This window comes from Neofelis nebulosa, chromosome 3, assembly GCF_028018385.1.
Source record: "Neofelis nebulosa isolate mNeoNeb1 chromosome 3, mNeoNeb1.pri, whole genome shotgun sequence".
Lineage (NCBI taxonomy): Eukaryota > Metazoa > Chordata > Mammalia > Carnivora > Felidae > Neofelis > Neofelis nebulosa.
In genome coordinates, this window is record NC_080784.1 from 85,659,102 (window position 1) to 85,679,085 (window position 19,984).

Below are 19,984 nucleotides of genomic sequence, written 5' to 3' on the forward strand. Positions count from 1 at the left end.
TGGAGCCTGTTTCGGATTCTGTGGCTCCCTCTTTCTCTCTATGCCCCTCCACCACTCATGCTTTATCTCTCTTTCTCTCAAAAATAAATAAACATTAAAAAAATTAATTTAAAAAAAAGAGACTCTTAACAAAGGGCTGATGGAGGGAGGTGAGTGGGAATGGACTAAATGGGTGATGGATATTAAGGAGGGCACTTGCGATGAGCACTGAGAATTATATGTGATGAAAACTAAATTCTACACCTGAAACAAATTTGACCATATATCTTAACTAACTAGAATTTAAATGAAAACTTGAAAAAAGAAGAAAAAGAAGATGGAATATCATCGTTTCTTTTATAGGCTCACTTACATTTCAGATGAAAGAAAATATATCTGATGAGGCCCAATCTACAAAATATATAAAGAAATCATAAAATTCAATAGCAAAAAAAAAATCTGATTAAAAAATGGGCAGAGAATATGAATAAACACTTTCCCAAAAAAGACATAAAGATGACTAACAGGTACATGAAAAGATATTCAATATTACTGATCACCAGGGAAATGCAAATCAAAATCATAAAGAACTATTACCTCACACCTATTTGAATGGCTATTATCAAAAGAAATAACAAGTGTTGGAAAGAATGTGTAGAGAAAAGGGAACCCTTGTTCTCTGCTAGTAGGATTGTAAATGGGTGTAGGTGATGTGGAAAACAGTATTGAGGTTCCTAAAAAAATTAAAAATAGAATTACCATACTATCCAGTAATTTTGCTTCTGGGAATATACCCAAAGGAAATTAAAACATTAACTTGAGAAGGTATCTGCACCAACATGTTCATAGCAGCATTGTTTATAATAGCCAAGACATGGAAATAATTTAAGTGTCCACTAGCAGATGAATAGATAAAGAAAATGTGATATTGATCTATCAATTGATTAATTGATCCATCAATATATATCTATATATATAATGGACTATTACTCAGCCATAAAAAAGAATGAAATCTTGTCATTTGTGACATCATGAATGGACCTTGAGGGAGTTACACTAAGTGAGATAAGTCAGACCGAGAAAGATAAATACCATATGACCTCTTTTGTATGTGTAATCTAGTAAAAAACAAACAAACAAACAAACAAACAAACAAAAAACAAGCTAATGGATACAGAGAACACATTGGTGGTTGCCAGAGGTAGGGGTGGCTGTGGTGAAATGGATGAAAGGAGTCAAAAGATACACTTTTCCAGTTATAAAATAAGTAAGTCTTAGGGATATAATATACAACATGGTGACTATAGTTAATAATACTGTAGTTTAAAGTTATTAAAAGAGTACACCTTAAAAGTTCTCATCACAAGAAAAAAATTATAGCTATGATGGTGATGTCAACTAGACTTATTGTGGTGATCATTCTGCAGTACAGTATATAAATATTGAATCATTACATTGTACACCTGAAACTAATATAATGTTATATTCATTATACTTCAATAAGAATTATACTTCAATAAGAAAGAAAATATACTTATACTTCACTTATACTTATGCTTCAATAAGAAAGAAAATAAATAAAATTAGTTTGATATATGGATCTGTGACATAATCTAATTGATAAAACTTATAGATAATGTTTATGTTAAAAATATCATCTCTTCAGGCATATAACTCTAGATTTTATTTTAATTTTTTTTTAACTGGGCATACAACTCCAGATTTTAAATATTTTCTCTCAACATATTGGAAATATTCTACTATATTCTGGCTTCTGTTGGTGTTTTTGAAAAGTGACCACTTTGGCTAATTCTTAGTAGTGGGTAGGTAGGTATACTGGAAGATTTGAATCTAGTTGTTGAAGAATGGGATCTTTGAAATCAAGGTTTTTGACATATCATCAATTCTGACAATGATAATGTATAGACTATGCCTCTGAGAATGGATGATTGCAGAGGAATGGATGAATAGATCCTCATTTTAATGTTCAAAAAGCTATTATATATTTACCCAAGTAGTGAATGAGATACAGTCTTAGGGAGCCCTAAATTTTGAAAGGAATTTTACCTTATATATTGAGTAGTCTTGGCCCATGTAACCTGTGCTCCATTTCAATATCAAATTTTGTTTTTAATCAGTTTTATTAATAAACTGGAGCCAAATAACCATAAATATTTGACTGATGATTGACTTGATAATATATTGCCCATTAAACTTTGGTGTATAAGTGAAACAAAGGCATTCATTGCTAAACAGCAGTGAAAATCAATTTCTGACCTGAAATAAATGGCTTGGGAGTGTGGTAGATATACTGGCCTCATGAAAAAAGTATCAAGTCTTACCTTAATCTCTGGCCCTCCATTTTTCCCCTTAATCTATTAAAATCCTGGATGGCATAATCTTGTATTTCTTCCCTAATTACTTTCCATCCACAAATACAGTTTTTTCAGAGCCTCCTTTTCTTGTTTCTCACAATATGTAATGTTAGGAAAGTATTTTATTGACTCATTGGCACTAAAGTATACGTAATATTTGAATTGTACTAGAGCTTAATCCAAGGAACCTTTCTGGCATTTAAGAAATAAACCATTTTTAGTAGTAGGGCCATTTGAAACCTCAGAAATAACATGTCAGTTGTCATCTACTGTATAAATGAGCAAAGTTGACTAACAATGATCAGAAAAAATTCAGAAATATATTTTTCGTGTGTATTATGTGTAAGTACATATATTTTATGTATATTTATAAATACATATGCTTTAAGAAAATCTTTGGAAGAGAAAGAAATTAATAGGTGGTAAATTAGAGAACCACAATAGCCACATTTATGAATTGGAATTTGATGTATTATTTTTTAATTTAATAACAACTTTATATCTCAGAATCTACTGAAGAAAACAGAAGAACAAAATTCTTAGAAATTCAAATGCACTAATGAATTATGATAAAAACAAATTTTGATTAAACAAATAATTAGAGTGGTACAATGATTAATAATTATGTTAATTGATCTTTATTTAATGTGCATGCATTTATAATTTAACTACTAACCTTTTATTTTTTTTCTTCCCCCCCAGTGTTAAAGAACCCAGTGTGTAAATTATATAGATTTCCTACATCTGACAATAAGTGGATGCGAATCCGGGAGCAGATGTCAGAGAGCATACTTTCTTTTCATATTCCTAAGGAATTGATTTCTCTTCACATAAAAGAAGACTTGTGTAGGTAAGAGAAAATAATTTATGATTGTCTTTCACATTATTTTTTCTACAAAACATTTTTTCTCAAAGTATGATTATAACACAAAAATCTAGGGGCACCTGGGTGGCTCAGTCGGTTAAGCGTCCGACTTCGGCTCAGGTCACGATCTTGCGGTATGTGAGTTCGAGCCCCGCGTCAGGCTCTGTGCTGACTGCTCAGAGCCTGGAGCCTGTTTCAGATTCTGTGTCTCCCTCTCTCTCTGACCCTCCCCCGTTCATGCTCTGTCTCTCTCTGTCTCAAAAATAAATAAACGTTAAAAAAAAAAATTAAAAAAAAAAAAAAAAATCTAGACTTTCACTGCCCAGCCATTAGCCCTGTATGGCTGTTAATCATTTGAAATGCTACTAGTCCAATTAAAAATGTTCTTTAAGTGTAAAATACACACGAAATTTTGAATTCTTATCACACAAACAAATATAAAAAGGCCGATTTTATAATGAAATTACTAAAATTTGGGGCATATGGAGGTTAAATAAAATATTAACTTCACTTGCTTTTTTTAACTTTTAAACTATGACTACTAGAAAATTTAAACTTACATATATGACTCTCACTTATTGCTTCTATTTATTTCTATTATATAGTTGGTGTGTATCCAGTAATCTGAACTTTGACCTTGCTAATAATCCTTTTGTCTTTACCTCATCTGCTTATGATTACTGTTTCTGTAAGAAATGCCTCCTGGCTCTTTGGACTACTCACCTGTAACAAGGCTTTCAGATATTTGTTGGTCTAAAAACTCTTTTAGATGATTCATAAAGTATGCTATATTAATGGACAGTGTTGTTATCTGGCAAAATTAAATCTATTGCCATAGTAAAACAGAAAGATCTGGGAACTGTTTGTTAATAAGAATATCTCTGAGCCATGACAGATCAAACAATTTGTTTTTCTGCCTTATAAACCTCTAGTGACTTTAAAAATGCTGAATACTACATTATACTAAGCACTCTTAAGGGCCTACATTTCAGAAAATTAGCAGATACTTTTGTAACACTTGTAATTGCTGAAATACATACCTAAGTATGAAATGTCTAAAATTTGGATTTCTGGCCTATGTTCACATTAATACACCAAGTTACTTAATAGTAGGTACCCTTTTGGTAGATTCTACAGTTCCCAAGGATATCATCTTGATCTAAAACAGTGAGCAAACAAAGGACAAAGCAGGTCAAAGCTGGCAATATTGACAGTATATTTTAGAATAGGAATGACCACACAGATACTATATTTCTATGTGAGGAATAAGTAAAAGAAAAAACACAGAGCCAAGATTTTAGAGAAAATCAGATAGGAAATTGGGTTGTGAGGAAACAACCTGGACTCAGGGAAATAAATACTGAAAGAGGGACAAGGAGATATATATTTGAGAGTAGGAGAGTGAAGATAATCAGACCACAAAAATCAGACAACAGATATTGACTTGGGTCAAGAGAAGCTGTAACATGTTCAGGAAACTAAGCAGACTACTTATAAGAGCCAGTGGCAAGAATGAATTAATGTAAGCCGAATTATTCAATATCATCCTTATCTATAGCTAGTACTAAGAGTATGTAATGAAAACAACAAATTCCTAGGAAGGATAAACAAGTTTATAGAGTTTGGATCTTCAAAGTCATAAAAGAATTCTCATCCTCAGCATTGTTGTATTCTAGATTATTGAACACTAAGAATTATTCCCACTAGTGTTATGTAAAGATGACATTTCATATGGAAGTTTTATAGAGAATAACTGTTCCTCACAGGGATTATAGAATAAGGAAGGACTCCATAAACAAGCATGAGTTAGAGGTCATAGCACCTTTATTTCAGCTGAGAAGAGGAGTTGCCAGAGGTGGCAGATTTAAAAAAAAGTTGAGTTGGGCCTTGCCCTAAAAATGGCCCCTGAAAACTCCATCTAAGTTAGCCAGTCCTAAATTCCCACTAAAGTGTCTGTATAATGCCAGTACCTTCTGGCCTGTAAGGTTTCTGTTGAAAAATCTCCTGATAGCCTTATGAGGTTTCCTTTATATGTAACTATTCTGGATGCTTTTAAAATTCTTTCTTTATCACTGATTTTTGCCATTTTAATTACTATGTGTCTTGGTGAGGACCTCCTTGGGTAAATTCTGCTGTGGGATCTCTGTGCCTCCTGGGTCTGGGTTTCTGTTTCCTTCCCCAAATTCAGGAAGCTTTCAGCTATTAGTTCTTCAAAATTTTTCTGCCTTTTTTTTTTAATGTCTCTTCTTCTTCTCAGGTCCCCATAATCCAATAGTCCCATTAGTGGGCACTTATCCAAAGAATACAAAACAACTAATTCAAAGGAATACATGCATGCCTATGTTTATTGCAGTATTATTTACAATAGCCAAATTATGGAAGCAATCTAAATGCCCATTAGTAGGTGATATATATATATATATATATATATATATATATATGCATGTGTGTATATGTGTGTATATATATATATATATATATTATATATTATATATTATATACTATTCAGCCATAAACAAGAATAAAACCTTGTCATTTGCAACAACATGGATGGATCTAGAAAATATAATGCAAGTGAAATAAACCAGTCAGCAGAAGACAAATACCGTATGATTTCACTCATATGTGGAGTTTAAGAAACAAAGCAAATGGACAAAGAAAACAAAAAGATAAACTGAAAAACAAACTCTTAAATATAGAGAACCAACAGATGGTTACCAGAAAGGAGGGATTGGTGATGGGTGATAAAGGTCAGGTGATTAAGAGTACACTTATTGTGATGAGCACTGAGTAATGTATGGAATTGTTGAAGTACTATATTGTATGCCTAAAATTAGTAGAACACTGTATGTTAACTACACTGGAATTAAAATTTAAAAAAATAGGGGCGCCTGGGTGGCTCAGTCATTTAAGCGGCCAACTTCGGCTCAGGTCATGATCTCACACTCCGTGAGTTCGAGCCCCGCGTCGGGCTCTGTGCTGACAGCTCAGAGCCTGGAGCCTGTTTCAGATTCTGTGCCTCCTCCTCTCTCTGACCCTCCCCTGTTCATGCTCTGTCTGTGTCTCAAAAATAAATAAACATTAAAAAAATTTTTTTAAAAATTAAAAAAAATAATCTATAAAGACACAAAAAATAGAAAATTATGACCTTTCACAAAACATGGAAATTGATTAGCATACCACAATATTAAAATTTAAAAAATAATAATACATTATTATTATACAATATACTGTTTATAACATGATGACTAATTATTAGGCTAATGTTTTAAGGTTTAGCATCTTAGTTGATGGACCACTAATGCTGTTTATCTAAAAATACTGCAACATAGTAGGAAAGAAAATGAAAAGACCCCTACTATTGTTCCAGTCTGTCTTTTGTCATCAGTTTAGAGACCCCTTAAAGGTTGATCAGCTGACCTTCTGCATGTCTACTACTTGTGAATCTTCCACAGTGCTATCTTTAACCCCTATCTTTTCTTCACTCCAGTTAATATCCCTCTGTCTATCCATTCACAGACAGTAAATCCCAGGGGGAAATAATGGGTAGGGAGTAAGGAGAAAGCAGCCATTAAGCCATTAAAGTTTAGTACGCATAACCTCTGTAATTGGTTTTATTACTTTTTAGCACACCAAAGTGTTGTCCACTTACCTGTTCTCTTCTCTTTCTATCTCTTTTTCCTTTGCACTTACAGAAAAAAAAAAAAAATCCAAACACATAGATAGGCCTGGGGGCAGTTTTGGTGGACACAAAGGAACAGTGAATCCAAATATGAAGTTGTGTTGCTAGGAACAAAACTAGGAACTGTCATCAGTATACACTGGGAATTTTTCAGAGAAGAAAATCCAATTTCAATCCTATAGAACTCAATTATATAAATACCTGATAGATCTGAAAATTGGCTAAACACTGTAAAGACCAACCTGTTTCATATACCTTCTGCTTTTTCCACCAACTTTTCTGTGTAAATCTCCCATAATTAGTTTTTAAAAATTCAACAATGAATCTTTAACATTTTATAAAGAATAAGAGGGAAAAAATCACACTTTTGTGAAGACACAAAAGGGAGATAAGGAAAAATATAGGAAAACTGACTAGCCATCTCAGTAGAGTGTAAGAAGGTATGGTTATTATGAAGCAGAATCAGAAACCCATAAGAAAAGAATTATTATCCTTTAGGGAAAATGCTGTAAAGAAACAGATAATGGAAGGAATAATGAAATTTTAAAATGCAGCAACCAACTGAAATCCAGAGAGCCAGAGAAAACAGATTTGACACTGAGAAATTGTATCAGTAATGTGGAAGACAAATATGATAAGTTCTCCTCAAATACTGAATGAGGGTGAAAAAAGTTCAGAATGATGGGAGAAAAGATGTTAGATATACAAGGCACAGGGTTGTGCACTATCAAATAATTTGAAGTGCTCTTAGGGAGGAACAACTCATGCAAAAGTTTGAAAGAAAACAGTAAAAAGTTATGCAGCTCTCGTGGGGTTTTTTTGTTGTTGTTTACATGCTAAAATCAGGCTAACCTTACACTTCTCTGCAGAAGCAAATAGAATAGCATCTACTGATTTTTGGGAGGAAAAGGCTATGGCCCCACTTTATTGTATAGGGCAAGGTTATGAATATTTTATGAATGAAGGCAATGGAAGTGACATAAATATGCAGGAGCTCAAAAAATGCCACTCACAAAACTTTCTTAAAAAATTTACTTGAAGACATATGCATCCAACTGAGAAATTAATTTAATTAAGAATTATTTTGGGACATCTGGGTGGCTCAGTCAGTTGAGCATCCAACTTTGGCTCAGGTCATGATCTCATGGTTCGTGGGTTTGAGCTCCATGTTGGGCTCTGTGCAGACAACTCAGAGGCTGGAGTCTACTTTGGATTCTGTGTCACCCTTTCTCTCTCCCCTCCCCTACTCATGATCTGTCTCTCTCAAAAATTAATAAACATTAAAAAAGACATATTTATAGTGTACTATGAATTGATATAATATATAATTATATTACATTGTAAAATGTATATGATATAACATAATATAATAAATTAAGAATCTGAGAGTGGGCCTTGTCCTGCAAAAAGAACTTCTAACATTTCTCTTGGTTGGATGGAATCTCCAGCCTGGACAGAGCTTTACTCTGAAGTTCTTTTCTCAGCTTCTTTTAACCCCAGTCTTACTCAGATCCCAGAAAGTACTTTACTCACCTCAACCTCCCTCCTAAACCTCACAACTTAGATGAACTGTCTTACTTTCTTTGATGAAGACTGCGGGTGGCATAGTGCTGCTATCTTTTAGTACTTCTAAACAGTACAAAGCACTTCATTTGCATCCTTGGAAATCTGTCCTGGGAAAATTATATTATATTATATTGGATTTTTTCCATAAAAAAATGATATATGCACACTCTAGAAAATGGCCAAAAAAAAACCCCAGTAAATTTCCTCTAAATCGACCACCCAGAAGGGATATTGTATCTTTATTTTTTATATCTACTCTCATTTTCATAAGTCTTATTGTGGGAAGCAGAATTATGGTACCTATGACCATCATGCTCTGGTATCATGGTTAATTTTCCTTGCACATCTGAGTTGTATTATGAATAAATCTGTGATTCTACTATATGTTAAATAAAAGTGTAGGACAGTAAATAGTGAAAATTTTTGCATCTTAATTTTTATTGATATATAAATAACTAGAAGGAAAAATAGACTAGAAACATACTAGAGCATTAGTTACATGTATATGAAGATAATAAAAATGGTTATCTCTGGATGATGGTTTTAGAATAGTAATTTTCTACACAGCAATAGAAAGCAAATACATAAACTCTTACAATCAAAGAATAGACTTGCCAGCTAACCATATCTTGATTTCTTTTAATTTAAACAGTTTACATTCAAACATCGAAGTCTATTCAAAATTTAGTTCTCCCTCAGACTTGGTCTAAAAATTGTGGATGACTTTTTTGTTTTTTGTTTTTGTTATTGTTTTGTTTTGGAAAATTACCATTTAGAATTTAAGTTTTCCCCCTTCCCTACCTCAAGAAAATATGTAGGTAAATGAGGATGGGCTTACTCTGTTTTCATGGCAACTGTGACAAAAGGATTCTTGATTCCTTGCAGTGTCTTTTGGATGCCTAGTGGTTTCTATCATGGGCTGACAGGAAACCACTGAAATAAATGTCATGGACTCTACGTGGCCTTTTGGGGTACTTCGAAAGCTTCCCTTTATTTTGAGTTCAGTTCAATATTAACACTTTCAACATTTTTGTTTAATTGTTTTACATTTAAAATTTTAATTATCTGGTGGGGTGCTTGGGTGGCTCAGTCAGTTAAGCTCTTGGTTTTGGCTCACGTCGTGAACCCATGGCTCCATGGGTTTCGAGCCCTGCATTTGACCCTGTGCTGGCAGCGCAGAACCTGCTTGGGATTCTCTCTCTCTTCCCCTCTGTCTGCCCCTCCCCAACTTGTACTGTCTCTGTCTCTCTCAAAATAATTAAATTAAAAACTTAAAAATAAATAAATTTTAATTATCTGGGACTTATTAGATTACATTTATAAAATGCAATGCCAAATTAGCTGTATTTCTAAAAACTTAGTATTTTCAATATCACTTTTTCAATGTTCCATTTCTCTTACCTCCTTATTATACTTGCTAGTTTCCATGTTTCTCCATTGTCAACACCAAAGTAATTAAGAAAATTAAACAGTGACAACAACAAAATTACTTTTAAAAGAACTGAATATTTGGAATCTTTGCTCTTTAGATTCAAGAATATGGCCTGCTAAAATCTTCTTTTATGCATACAAAACACTATTTTAGTTTTTCATGTATAAAAAACTTCTGTATGCTTATTGTAAAGATTAATATACTTTATTTTTATTGATTTTTTGAAAGAGAATTCTTGTGGACTTATCAATTCTAGTCTTCCTGTTGTCTTAGTTATTTCTAGTTTTGTCCTTATTATCTTCTTTCTTTTTTTGAAACAGCCTTTTGCATGAACTATGTGCTGTTGTTTTTTCTGTTTTGGTTATTTTTCTCTTTTTTGAGACATATTTGATATATAACATATTAATTTCAAGTGTACAACATAAAAAACTCATTTATTCATTTTTTGTACATGTTCACTCCACCTGCTCTAATCCCAACCACCATCATGTATTGCCTGTGATAGTGCAACAGTCTACTAATGGCTTTTCTGCCTGTGGCTTTATCTTCTGAAAATTCATGGGTCACATCTGATTGAAAATATTATAAAATTCAGATTTCCAGTATGAGTTTTCTTGAGACAGCCTTGATATTTAATCTCTTGAGACCCATACTACAATTATGTGTTGGGAAGGGAAGGGGGAGGTTCTGCTTACAAAGTACTCACTGTAACACTTTGCTTTTGAGAAGTTTACTGAATTACTTCATAATCATGATACATACAGGGTTAGTGTTAAAAAACAGACCAGTTATTTGATCTAGCATGCCTTAAGGATAGGGGGAAATGGCAACTGGCTTATTTATTATGGAAAAGAAATATAATGGAAAAGAAAAGAAGAATGACATGTTAAAGACAACTCAGAGATTCTAAATATGTAGAAAGCGTGAAAGCGTGTGTGTGTGTGTGTGTGTGTGTGTGTGTGTGTTTATGTGCATCTTTGCCTGTATTTATAATGCTCTAAGTTTTACTGTCCTTCAGCTTGGCTTGCACACAAACAAGTCATGTAGGTCTTGCCAAACTACCACCTATAAAATTTTTATAGTTTGTTCTAGTGTCGCCACATATTTTGTTTATGTTGAGTGTTTTCTTTGGATTTTGTCCTACTTTAAAGGTTTGCTGTGCTCAGTCTACACTGAAATATGTTAGTTACTAGATAAAATGCTGGTGTTTGTAGAGCTGAAGCTTCATGACAGCTACAAATATACAAATCATGGTGTGCATACACAACCATTTGGACGGGAGGTTCTATGGCCATATAGTGTTTGGCTTTATATTAAAAAATAAGTGTACATTTCTACACTATAAAATATATGAAAACCTAGTTTGGTATAACAAGTTTTAAATAAATGAAATATTTCAGTGAACATAAACCCTATGGTCCATAAAACTCCCCAGGGGAAAAATTAGTTTGATTTATGTCATTCATTTTTGTCTTTTGATCTCATGGTTGGGGAAAGAGAAACTTTCTGGCATGTACATTGGGAGTTTAGAAGAAAAGATAAGAATATCTTATATCAATGAACTTTAAGGCTTTCTTAGGTTTTACATAAAATATAAATATTATATGTATGATGCAGAGAAACAATCTTGTAAATAAAATATAAAAAATATGAACCAAAATACTTTAGTAGGGAAAAATGTGATAGTGTTTGGGACATATAAACTTTCAAGTTTTATTACTACCTCTTAGGGATAATGTACCCGCTTTGTCTTATATATTAGTGTTTGTAAATATTGCACATATACTAAATTTATAGTGATAAAATATTTTATATCAATAAAGTTAAACAATTTTGTTTAACACTGTACATGTCAAGTGTTCTGTATTCTATACCTCTACTATTATAGATATTAATATAGCCATATTATAGCTACATTATTATTATATTATTATATAAGTGTATCTATGTAGATATATATCTATATCTTAAATCTATTTCTTGAACATAGTGTATTCTTATATATGAAAAAGGTTTTTTGGTAAGATATTTTGAAATTCCAGGCTGAAAGCCTAGCTGTTGCATAGAGATAGATGCTTTAGAGACATGTTCTACATGCTTACTTAAATATTATCATATGCTGTTAAATTGGTTTCCTAAGCATTATATCTAGTTTGAGACAAATGCAGAAAATATTTCTCACTTTCTACCTTATCTTAATGCATTTTATGAATCTCATATAAAAGTTCATTTTATTTCAAAATGATAATACTACAGAAGTGCCTTTTCTTAAAAGTGTTAAGATTATGTATTAAGAATTATAAACTAAAAGTAGAATATATTCAGGTAAATTCTTGTTCGAAAACATCCTCATGATACAAAAGACACACGGTAGGATTATACAACATAATGACCCAACCTGTGCATTTGACATGGTCTAACATTCTAAAATATAATTTATGTGCTTTGTTTCAAGATTTATTAATCACCAGACGGGCTTCGCCTTTACATGGCCTACGAGGCAAGCAGGACCTTGTGTCTACTTACTTCTCCAGCCTCATCCCATGCCTTATTTAATCTGGTGTGGCTGAACCACATGCCTTTTGAGAGGTCTATCAACATTTGCATTCTTTTTTTTTTTTAATTTTTTTTTAACGTTTATTTATTTTTGAGACAGAGAGAGACAGAGCATGAACGGGGGAGGAGCAGAGAGAGAGGGAGACACAGAACCGGAAGCAGGCTCCAGGCTCTGAGCCATCAGCCCAGAGCCCGACGCGGGGCTCGAACTCACAGACCGTGAGATCGTGACCTGAGCTGAAGTCGGACGCTTAACCGACTGAGCCACCCAGGCGCCCCAACATTTGCATTCTTGAATAAAATAAAGGCACACTGAAAATCTTTACTGACCTTAAAAAAAACACTGCTCAGTGGTAAAAGTGATAGGGAGCCAGTCATTCTGTTTATTTTTTGTTTTTTTTTTTTTTTTTCAACATTTTTAATTTATTTTTGGGACAGAGAGAGACAGAGCATGAACGGGGGAGGGGCAGAGAGAGAGGGAGACACAGAATCGGAAACAGGCTCCAGGCTCTGAGCCATCAGCCCAGAGCCTGACGCGGGGCTCGAACTCACGGACCGCGAGATCGTGACCTGGCTGAAGTCGGACGCTTAACCGACTGCGCCACCCAGGCGCCCCTCCAGTCATTCTGTTTAAATCTCATATATATCAAATAGACCTCAAACTGATGAATCTCATAGTGTTTTACAATGTTCTCTTCCACTTTGTTTCTCGTGGTACTTTTTTCTCTATCTCTCTTGCTTGCTCACTCTGAGAAAAATCTTTAGTCCTAAAGATCCAAAAATGAGGAATAAAAAATATTACATGAGGACTCCACTGGTGATTCATATCCAATTAGTGTTATTTCTTCTGTTCGTTTTTCTTCATGCAGTGTTGATGCTCAGTTGGAATACTATGTGGTGTGTTATTTATCATGGAAAGTGCATTTGCCCTCCCGCCTCCCAGGATCCAGGGCAGATGCTGTGTGCCATTAAGTTCATTGTTATGGATTCTTGGTATCATTTAATGAGAGGTCCTGTAGAGCACTTAGTATTGTCAAGCTGGCGATAGAAATATGTGTTTTATTTTGCTGTTTGAATATTACGATATCTACACAGGAGCAAATATGGCAAAACTCATTTAGAGGTTTTTTTTTCCCTATTGTGCCAAGATTATTTAAAATGGAATGAGCAGGGGAAAGTGTGCTGTAATGGTAAAAACACAGAATTGGAATTACTATGGACCTTAGTTCAAAAACTTCTGCCACTCAATACATGCTTATGATTATAGAAAATTACTTAATCTTTCAATTTCTACATTTTTGTAGGTAATAACATTATCACTTGTCTTATAAGACTACTGTAGTAATTAAATGAGCAATCAGGAGACTCTAGGGTTTTGTTTTGAGGTGTGTGTGTGTGTGTGTGTGTGTGTGTGTGTGTGTGTGTAAGTACAGCTCTGGGTTTGAAAGCTGGCTTTCCCAAACTCTACTTAATAGCTATGTGACATGGCACAATTAGCTACGTGACATATAATAGCTATGTGACATGGCCTGCTACATGCATTCATAGACCTTTAGTATGTGGAAACCACTCTTACCATTCATGTAAAGAATCACATACACAGTAGACACTTCATATAGCAAACCTATTGCTATTGTTGATCTTAGCTGAATGCTATAGTGCTTCAGACACACAACTGAGGCTATAATTTATTTTAACCTCCTCTAGCTTACTAACCTGGCACATCTCATAGGTATGTGCATTATGTGTTACCACAAATTTGCAGTGGGCAGAAAAGCAGGCTGGGCATGTCTTCAGCCACAAAGCTGGTGTGTTTGGAGCTGAAACAGTGATTTTGGAATGAGAATCAGGCTGAAAATTAATTGGGGACTTCTAGGCCATAGAAAAGGAAGAACTTGTCAATTTTCTTGTGTTATTTCTAAAATCTAGCATAATATCTAGCATAGAATAAGCCCTCGGTAATGCAATATTGTTCCTAAGAACAAGTGAAACTGTTATCAGAGAATGATATGGTTGCATTTAGAAAAAGGGAGGAGGGGCACCTGGGTGGCTCAGCTGGTTGAGCGTCTGACTCTCCTTTTGGGCTTGGGTCATGATCTCACTGCATTGGGCTCTGCGCTGACTTTGGATTCTTTCTGTCTTTCTCCCTCTGCTCCATCCCTGCTTGCGCTAGCTCGTGCTCTCTTGCTCTCTCTCTCTCTCTCTCTGTCTCTCAAATAAATTTAAGGAAAAGGGAGGCAAATGTAGAGGGATAAAACAATGTAGGTGGTATTGTTGTTGCCTAGGCTGATAATTATAGTGGCTTAGGCCAGGGTGGTAGTGGGAGAAATGGAGAAGTATACATACATCTGTGCATTTTTAAGCAGCTAAAATCAACAGAGCTTCCTGACGGATTATATCTGGAGGTAAAGTGCTCAGGATGACTCAAGCATTCTGGCCTGCATGACTGAATAGATTGGTATATGTCGCTGATAGTAGGTGAGCATGCGGTTTAGAAGAAAGAAAGGATTCCTGACAGGTTCTCAGCTGGACCATCTGGGTCTGTGCTATCCAATACAGTAGCCATTTGCCCCATATGGCTATTTAAACTTAAGTTAAAATTTATTAACATTAAATGAAATTTAAGATTCCATTCTGTAGTTACCTTAGTCACCTTTCAAATGCTCGATAGTCACATATGACTAAATAGCCATCATATTAAATAGCACAGCTATCGAACATTCCTATTATCACACACAGTTTTACTGGACAACACAGATGCAGAATAAACAACAGTGGCATCTAAAGAAGGACTACAGTATAAAACTCTTTCTTCCTGCCCGTTAGAATTTAGTGTGGAGAATGAGAAGGGTGACATCAAGCTTTCTACTTTACATTTGCAGGTAAAAGATAAAAGGTTTTCTTATTCTGTTTTTCCAAGTTGTAGTATCAAGATACATGTTCTGTGCAGTGATTTCTAGTGGGAATGAGATTGTATAAAGTTTCTTTTTTTAATTTCTTTTTATTTTATTTTGAGAGAGAGAGAGAGCAAGCAGCGGAGGGGCAAAGAGAAAGGGAGGCAGAATCCCAAGCAGGCTCTGTGCTGTCAGCACAGATGTGGGGCTCCAACTCACAAACCGTGAGATCATCACCTGAGCCGAAGTCAAGAGTCGGATGCTTAAATGACTGAGCCACCCATATTGTATAATGTTTCTAATGGAGAATCCATCTAGTATACTAGTTTAAAACATGGACACCAAAGACATATCTCCTGGGTTAATCATGGTTCTGCTACTCACTATCTGGGTGACCTTGGGTAAATTACTTCTCTAAGTTTAATTTTCCTCATTTGTAAAATGAAGATAATAATAATACCTATTTCAATGGGCTGTTATGCATATTGAATGAATGAATATTTGTTAACTTCTTATTACATTGCCTGACATAAATAACCATAATAAACACAGCGTATTTTTTTAAATTAATAGAAAATAAATAAGAATTTTGTTCTGTTGTTGACATACTTGGGAATTATGGTAGCCAAGGCTGGCTGGTAAGTGAACACTTCAGCAAAATATTTGAGTGAGCCCTCTGTTGAGCTGAATATAAGTTGCATTCAGGTGAGTCCCTCAAGTGAGAGATTTCAGTCTTCCTATTCAGGAAGAAACCATACTCACCAGGAATTAAAATAAAAAAGAGAACAAGGGTTAGGCATCCGACTTTGGCTCAAGTCATGATCTCATGGTTTGTGAGTTGGAGCCCCTTGTCGGTCTCTGTGCTGATAGTGTGGAACCTGGAGCCTGCTTCAGATTCTGTGTCTCCCTCTCTCTCTGTCCCTCCCCCACTCACACTCTTTCTCTCTCTCTCCAAAAATAAACAAACATTAAAAAAATTAAAAAAATAAAGAGAGCAAGATTTATAGTCACAAAACCTGGGCACAAGTCTTGATTCTGCCACTTACTAGCAATATGGCATTCAATAAATCACTTCACTTCTCAATTCTATTCTTCTCATTTGTCTAAAGCGATGTCATTCAATAGAACTTTTCATGATGTTAGAAATGTTCTCTACTTGAAGATGATAGCTATGTGACTAATAAGCACTTGAAATGTGCTGAGTCGACCTGAAATTTTAATTGTGCTTAGTCCAGCTGGCTCTGGAATGATTATGTCCAAGGTTTGTTTTGAAAATAAAGAAGAGATACATTCTATACAGAAGTATTTTTGGTTACTTGGAATGCCTTACAGTGCTCACCAAAGAGACTCACTGCCAAGCATCTTGTGGAGCCACTTGAATGGCATCTAATTATGAAACTTGACTAGGAGGTGTCTGGCACTCCAGGTTTAGGGATGGAAAGGGAAGGGAAAACAGCCTGAAATGGTTTCAATTTCTAAGCTTATAAGCACGAGTAATGGAAAGGTGCTGAGAGTGCCAGCACAGTTTTTTGCTTTGCCCCCTGAACTTTCAGGTACAGTTCATAGTTTTCATGGATACCCAGAATGAAAAGACATGCATTTAATATATGTGGATTTCAGACAGACTTCACATTATATGCCACACTTTAAACACCAGTGGAACACTGAACTTTAAGATATTAAATATATATATATATATATATATATATATCATCCATCTTTGATAACTTGAAAACAAACTTCAAAGTGTAAATAAGATGTTACTTAAAAGTAAATAGACACCGGGCCGCCTGGGTGGCTCAGTCAGTTAAGTGACTGGCCTTAGCTCAGGTCATGATCTCACGTTCGTGGGTTTCAGCCCCGCATCTGGCTCTGTTCTGACAGCTCAGAGCCTGGAGCTTGCTTAGGATTCTGTGTCTCCCTCTCTCTCTGTCCTCCCCCACTCGCGCTCTGTCTCTGTCACTCTCAAAAATAAGTAAACAGTAAAAAAAAAAAAAAAAAAGAAGTAAATAAACACCAAATCACCTTGATCAGGAACAGCAAATAGATTTTTAAGATAGAATAAGACATGCTTATTTTTATCCCTCATTGTTTTCTAACACAGTTACATAAAACTAAATGATGGGATCTGGCTATTCATCAGTACAAACTGCTACAGTGATTACAACTAAACCCTGTAGTTACTGTGTTCCAGCGTTTAGTCTTTGTACATAACTTGAAACCTTCTTGAATATACAGTACAACGGCTGCTTATTTTAATGTCAGGTGAAAATCAGAAGGAGTGACCATTCAGAATATCCCATCATTTTTCAGTGAAATAGTGACTCACGGACTGCAACATTAACCACGTTGTCATTTTTTTAATGCACTTTTTTTCAAAGCCTGTGATTTATGGCTGCAATTTTTATCCCCACATGGGTTCAAGCACAGACGGTTTGAATTGTGGGTTGAACATACTGTGAAAAATATTGTGAAACTTGACATCTAGTTGAACTTTGTTCAGCTTTATGGTGTCACCCAACCACTTTATGAAATTGAAGCCACCCCCGAGTCATTTATGTCATCTATTCTTCATTGACTGTTTAGTGTTTAATTTTTTTTCCCTAATGGGTAAATTCTGTTATGATTCTTTTAGGTTTGATTTAAGGTCTAACTTTGCTCAATAAATGAAAGCAACCTGGCTATTACACTTTGTACCCGTGTATGCCCGCATGTAGTTTTAGAGTATGATAACTACCAGAAGGCTCTGGTTAAATTGTATAGCTATTTTTATTCTACAAAGTGGTATTGTGCAGCTCATTGTGGGGAAATATTTCTATTTACTGAGGTAATAACAATTTCAAATAACATTTTAATGCCTTTTTTACTGGGCCTTTGGTATATGAATTTTTATCAGGCTATTTGGTCCTCCTACATTCTTGTAAATGAATTAACTATTATTCTCAGTTACTCTTTCTTACACTGATTACTTTTCATAATTTCAGGAATTTTTGAATTTACATACTCAGGTTTTAAAATTTTATTATTCTGGGTTCACAGTCCTAGTAAAAGAGGTGCTCACATATGGAGCAGTGACTTAAGCACTAGAGAGATTTCTTGTGCATGTCCCTTAGACGAGCTAAGCAACTCTATAGTCATTTTTCTTTTGAAGAAGTCTAGAAAGATGTTGCTGTGGCCAATGTCAGAGAAATTACTACCTGTGCTCTCTTCTAGGATTTTCATGTCTCACATATAGGTCCTTAATCCATTTTGAGATTATTTTTGTTTATGTTGTAAGAAAGTGGTCCAATTTCATTCTTTTGCATATAGCTGTCCAGCCCCATTTGTTGAAAAGACTGTCTTTTTCCCATTGAATTCTTTTCTTCTTTGTTGAAGATTAATCAGGAGTATCTATAAAATATGGCAAGAGAGATAGAAGATCATGAAATGTCCTGAACTACACTCTAGATTTTTCCATCCCACCCCATTTCCCCAACATTTTGCCCCAAACAGAAGGAAATCTTTGTAATGGAATCCCTGTATAGTTAGTGTGTTAGTGAGGGTTCTCCAGAGAAGCAGAATCAATACCTTGTGTGTGTGTGTGTGTGTGTGTGTGTGTGTGTATGTGTGTGTAGAAAGAAACAGAGACAGACAGATTTATTATAAGGAATGGCTCACACAGTTATGATGGCTGGCAAATCTTAACATCTTCAGGGTAAGTCCACAAACTGGAGACCCAGGAGAGTCTATGATACAGTTCTAATCCAAAGGCCAGTGAGCATGAAGCCCAGGAAAAGCCACTGTTTCAATTTGAGTGCAAAGGCAAGAAAAAGCCAATGTCCTAGTTCAAAGTCAGCCAGTCAAGAGAATTCTTTCTTACTCAGGGAGGGGTCAACCTGTTGCTCTAAACCCCTTCAACTGCTTGGTGAGGCCTACCAAAATTAGTGAGGACAAGGTACTTTGCTCAGTATACCAATTCAAATGTTTATCTCACCCAGAAACACCTACCATAGCATTTAACTAAATATCTGGATACCTTGTGATTCAGCCAAATTGACACATAAAATTAACCATCACAGTAAGGAATGCCATATGAAGATACATTTTCAGGTCTTTCTCTATCCCTAAAGAAGACATGACCAATCCAGAGTTGCAGACCTAGATCATACAAGGTTAGAGGACTCAACAGTATCTCATTTTATCTATTGCATTTATTCATTTTAACTGGGACAGAGCTCAACATTCTACTTTTAGGTTAGTTTATATTCTGACTTGATCTCAAATTTCAGGAAGATTGAACAACAACAGTCTGTAAGCAAACCTTTCATTCAGTCAGTCATCAGGCTCAAAACTTCCCACAAACTAAGGACTGTGGTAGGACACAAAGATAAATAAGGCAGTGTACCACACTCCCAGACTTAGAGCAAATATTCCCGCTGTTGGAATTTCTCCTTGAATACATCATCAGTAGGCTTTAAAACTATGTTGTAAATAGAAGATAAACATTCTCTTCTTTTAACTATGTTCTATTTTGGTGATCTTAAACCTAATCTTATTTTTTTAGCAGGAAAAACTTATTTTTTTCATACAGAACTATACATGGGGGGGGGGCACCTGGGTGGCTCAGTCGATTAAGTGTCCGACTCTTGGTTTTGA

The 19,984-nt window shown here is 34.9% G+C and overlaps 1 protein-coding gene across 12 annotated transcripts in view; it reads left to right on the forward strand.

Annotated features, from left to right (window-relative positions):
• Positions 1 to 19,984, forward strand: part of INPP4B (inositol polyphosphate-4-phosphatase type II B) — a 775,173-nt gene that overhangs the window by 571,043 nt on the left and 184,146 nt on the right. For all 12 annotated transcript variants that reach the window (XM_058721302.1, XM_058721291.1, XM_058721289.1 and 9 more), the window contains one exon: positions 3,057 to 3,204. In XM_058721302.1, the coding sequence (XP_058577285.1) occupies positions 3,057 to 3,204 (148 nt within the window). The remainder of the gene's footprint in view (positions 1 to 3,056; positions 3,205 to 19,984) is intronic.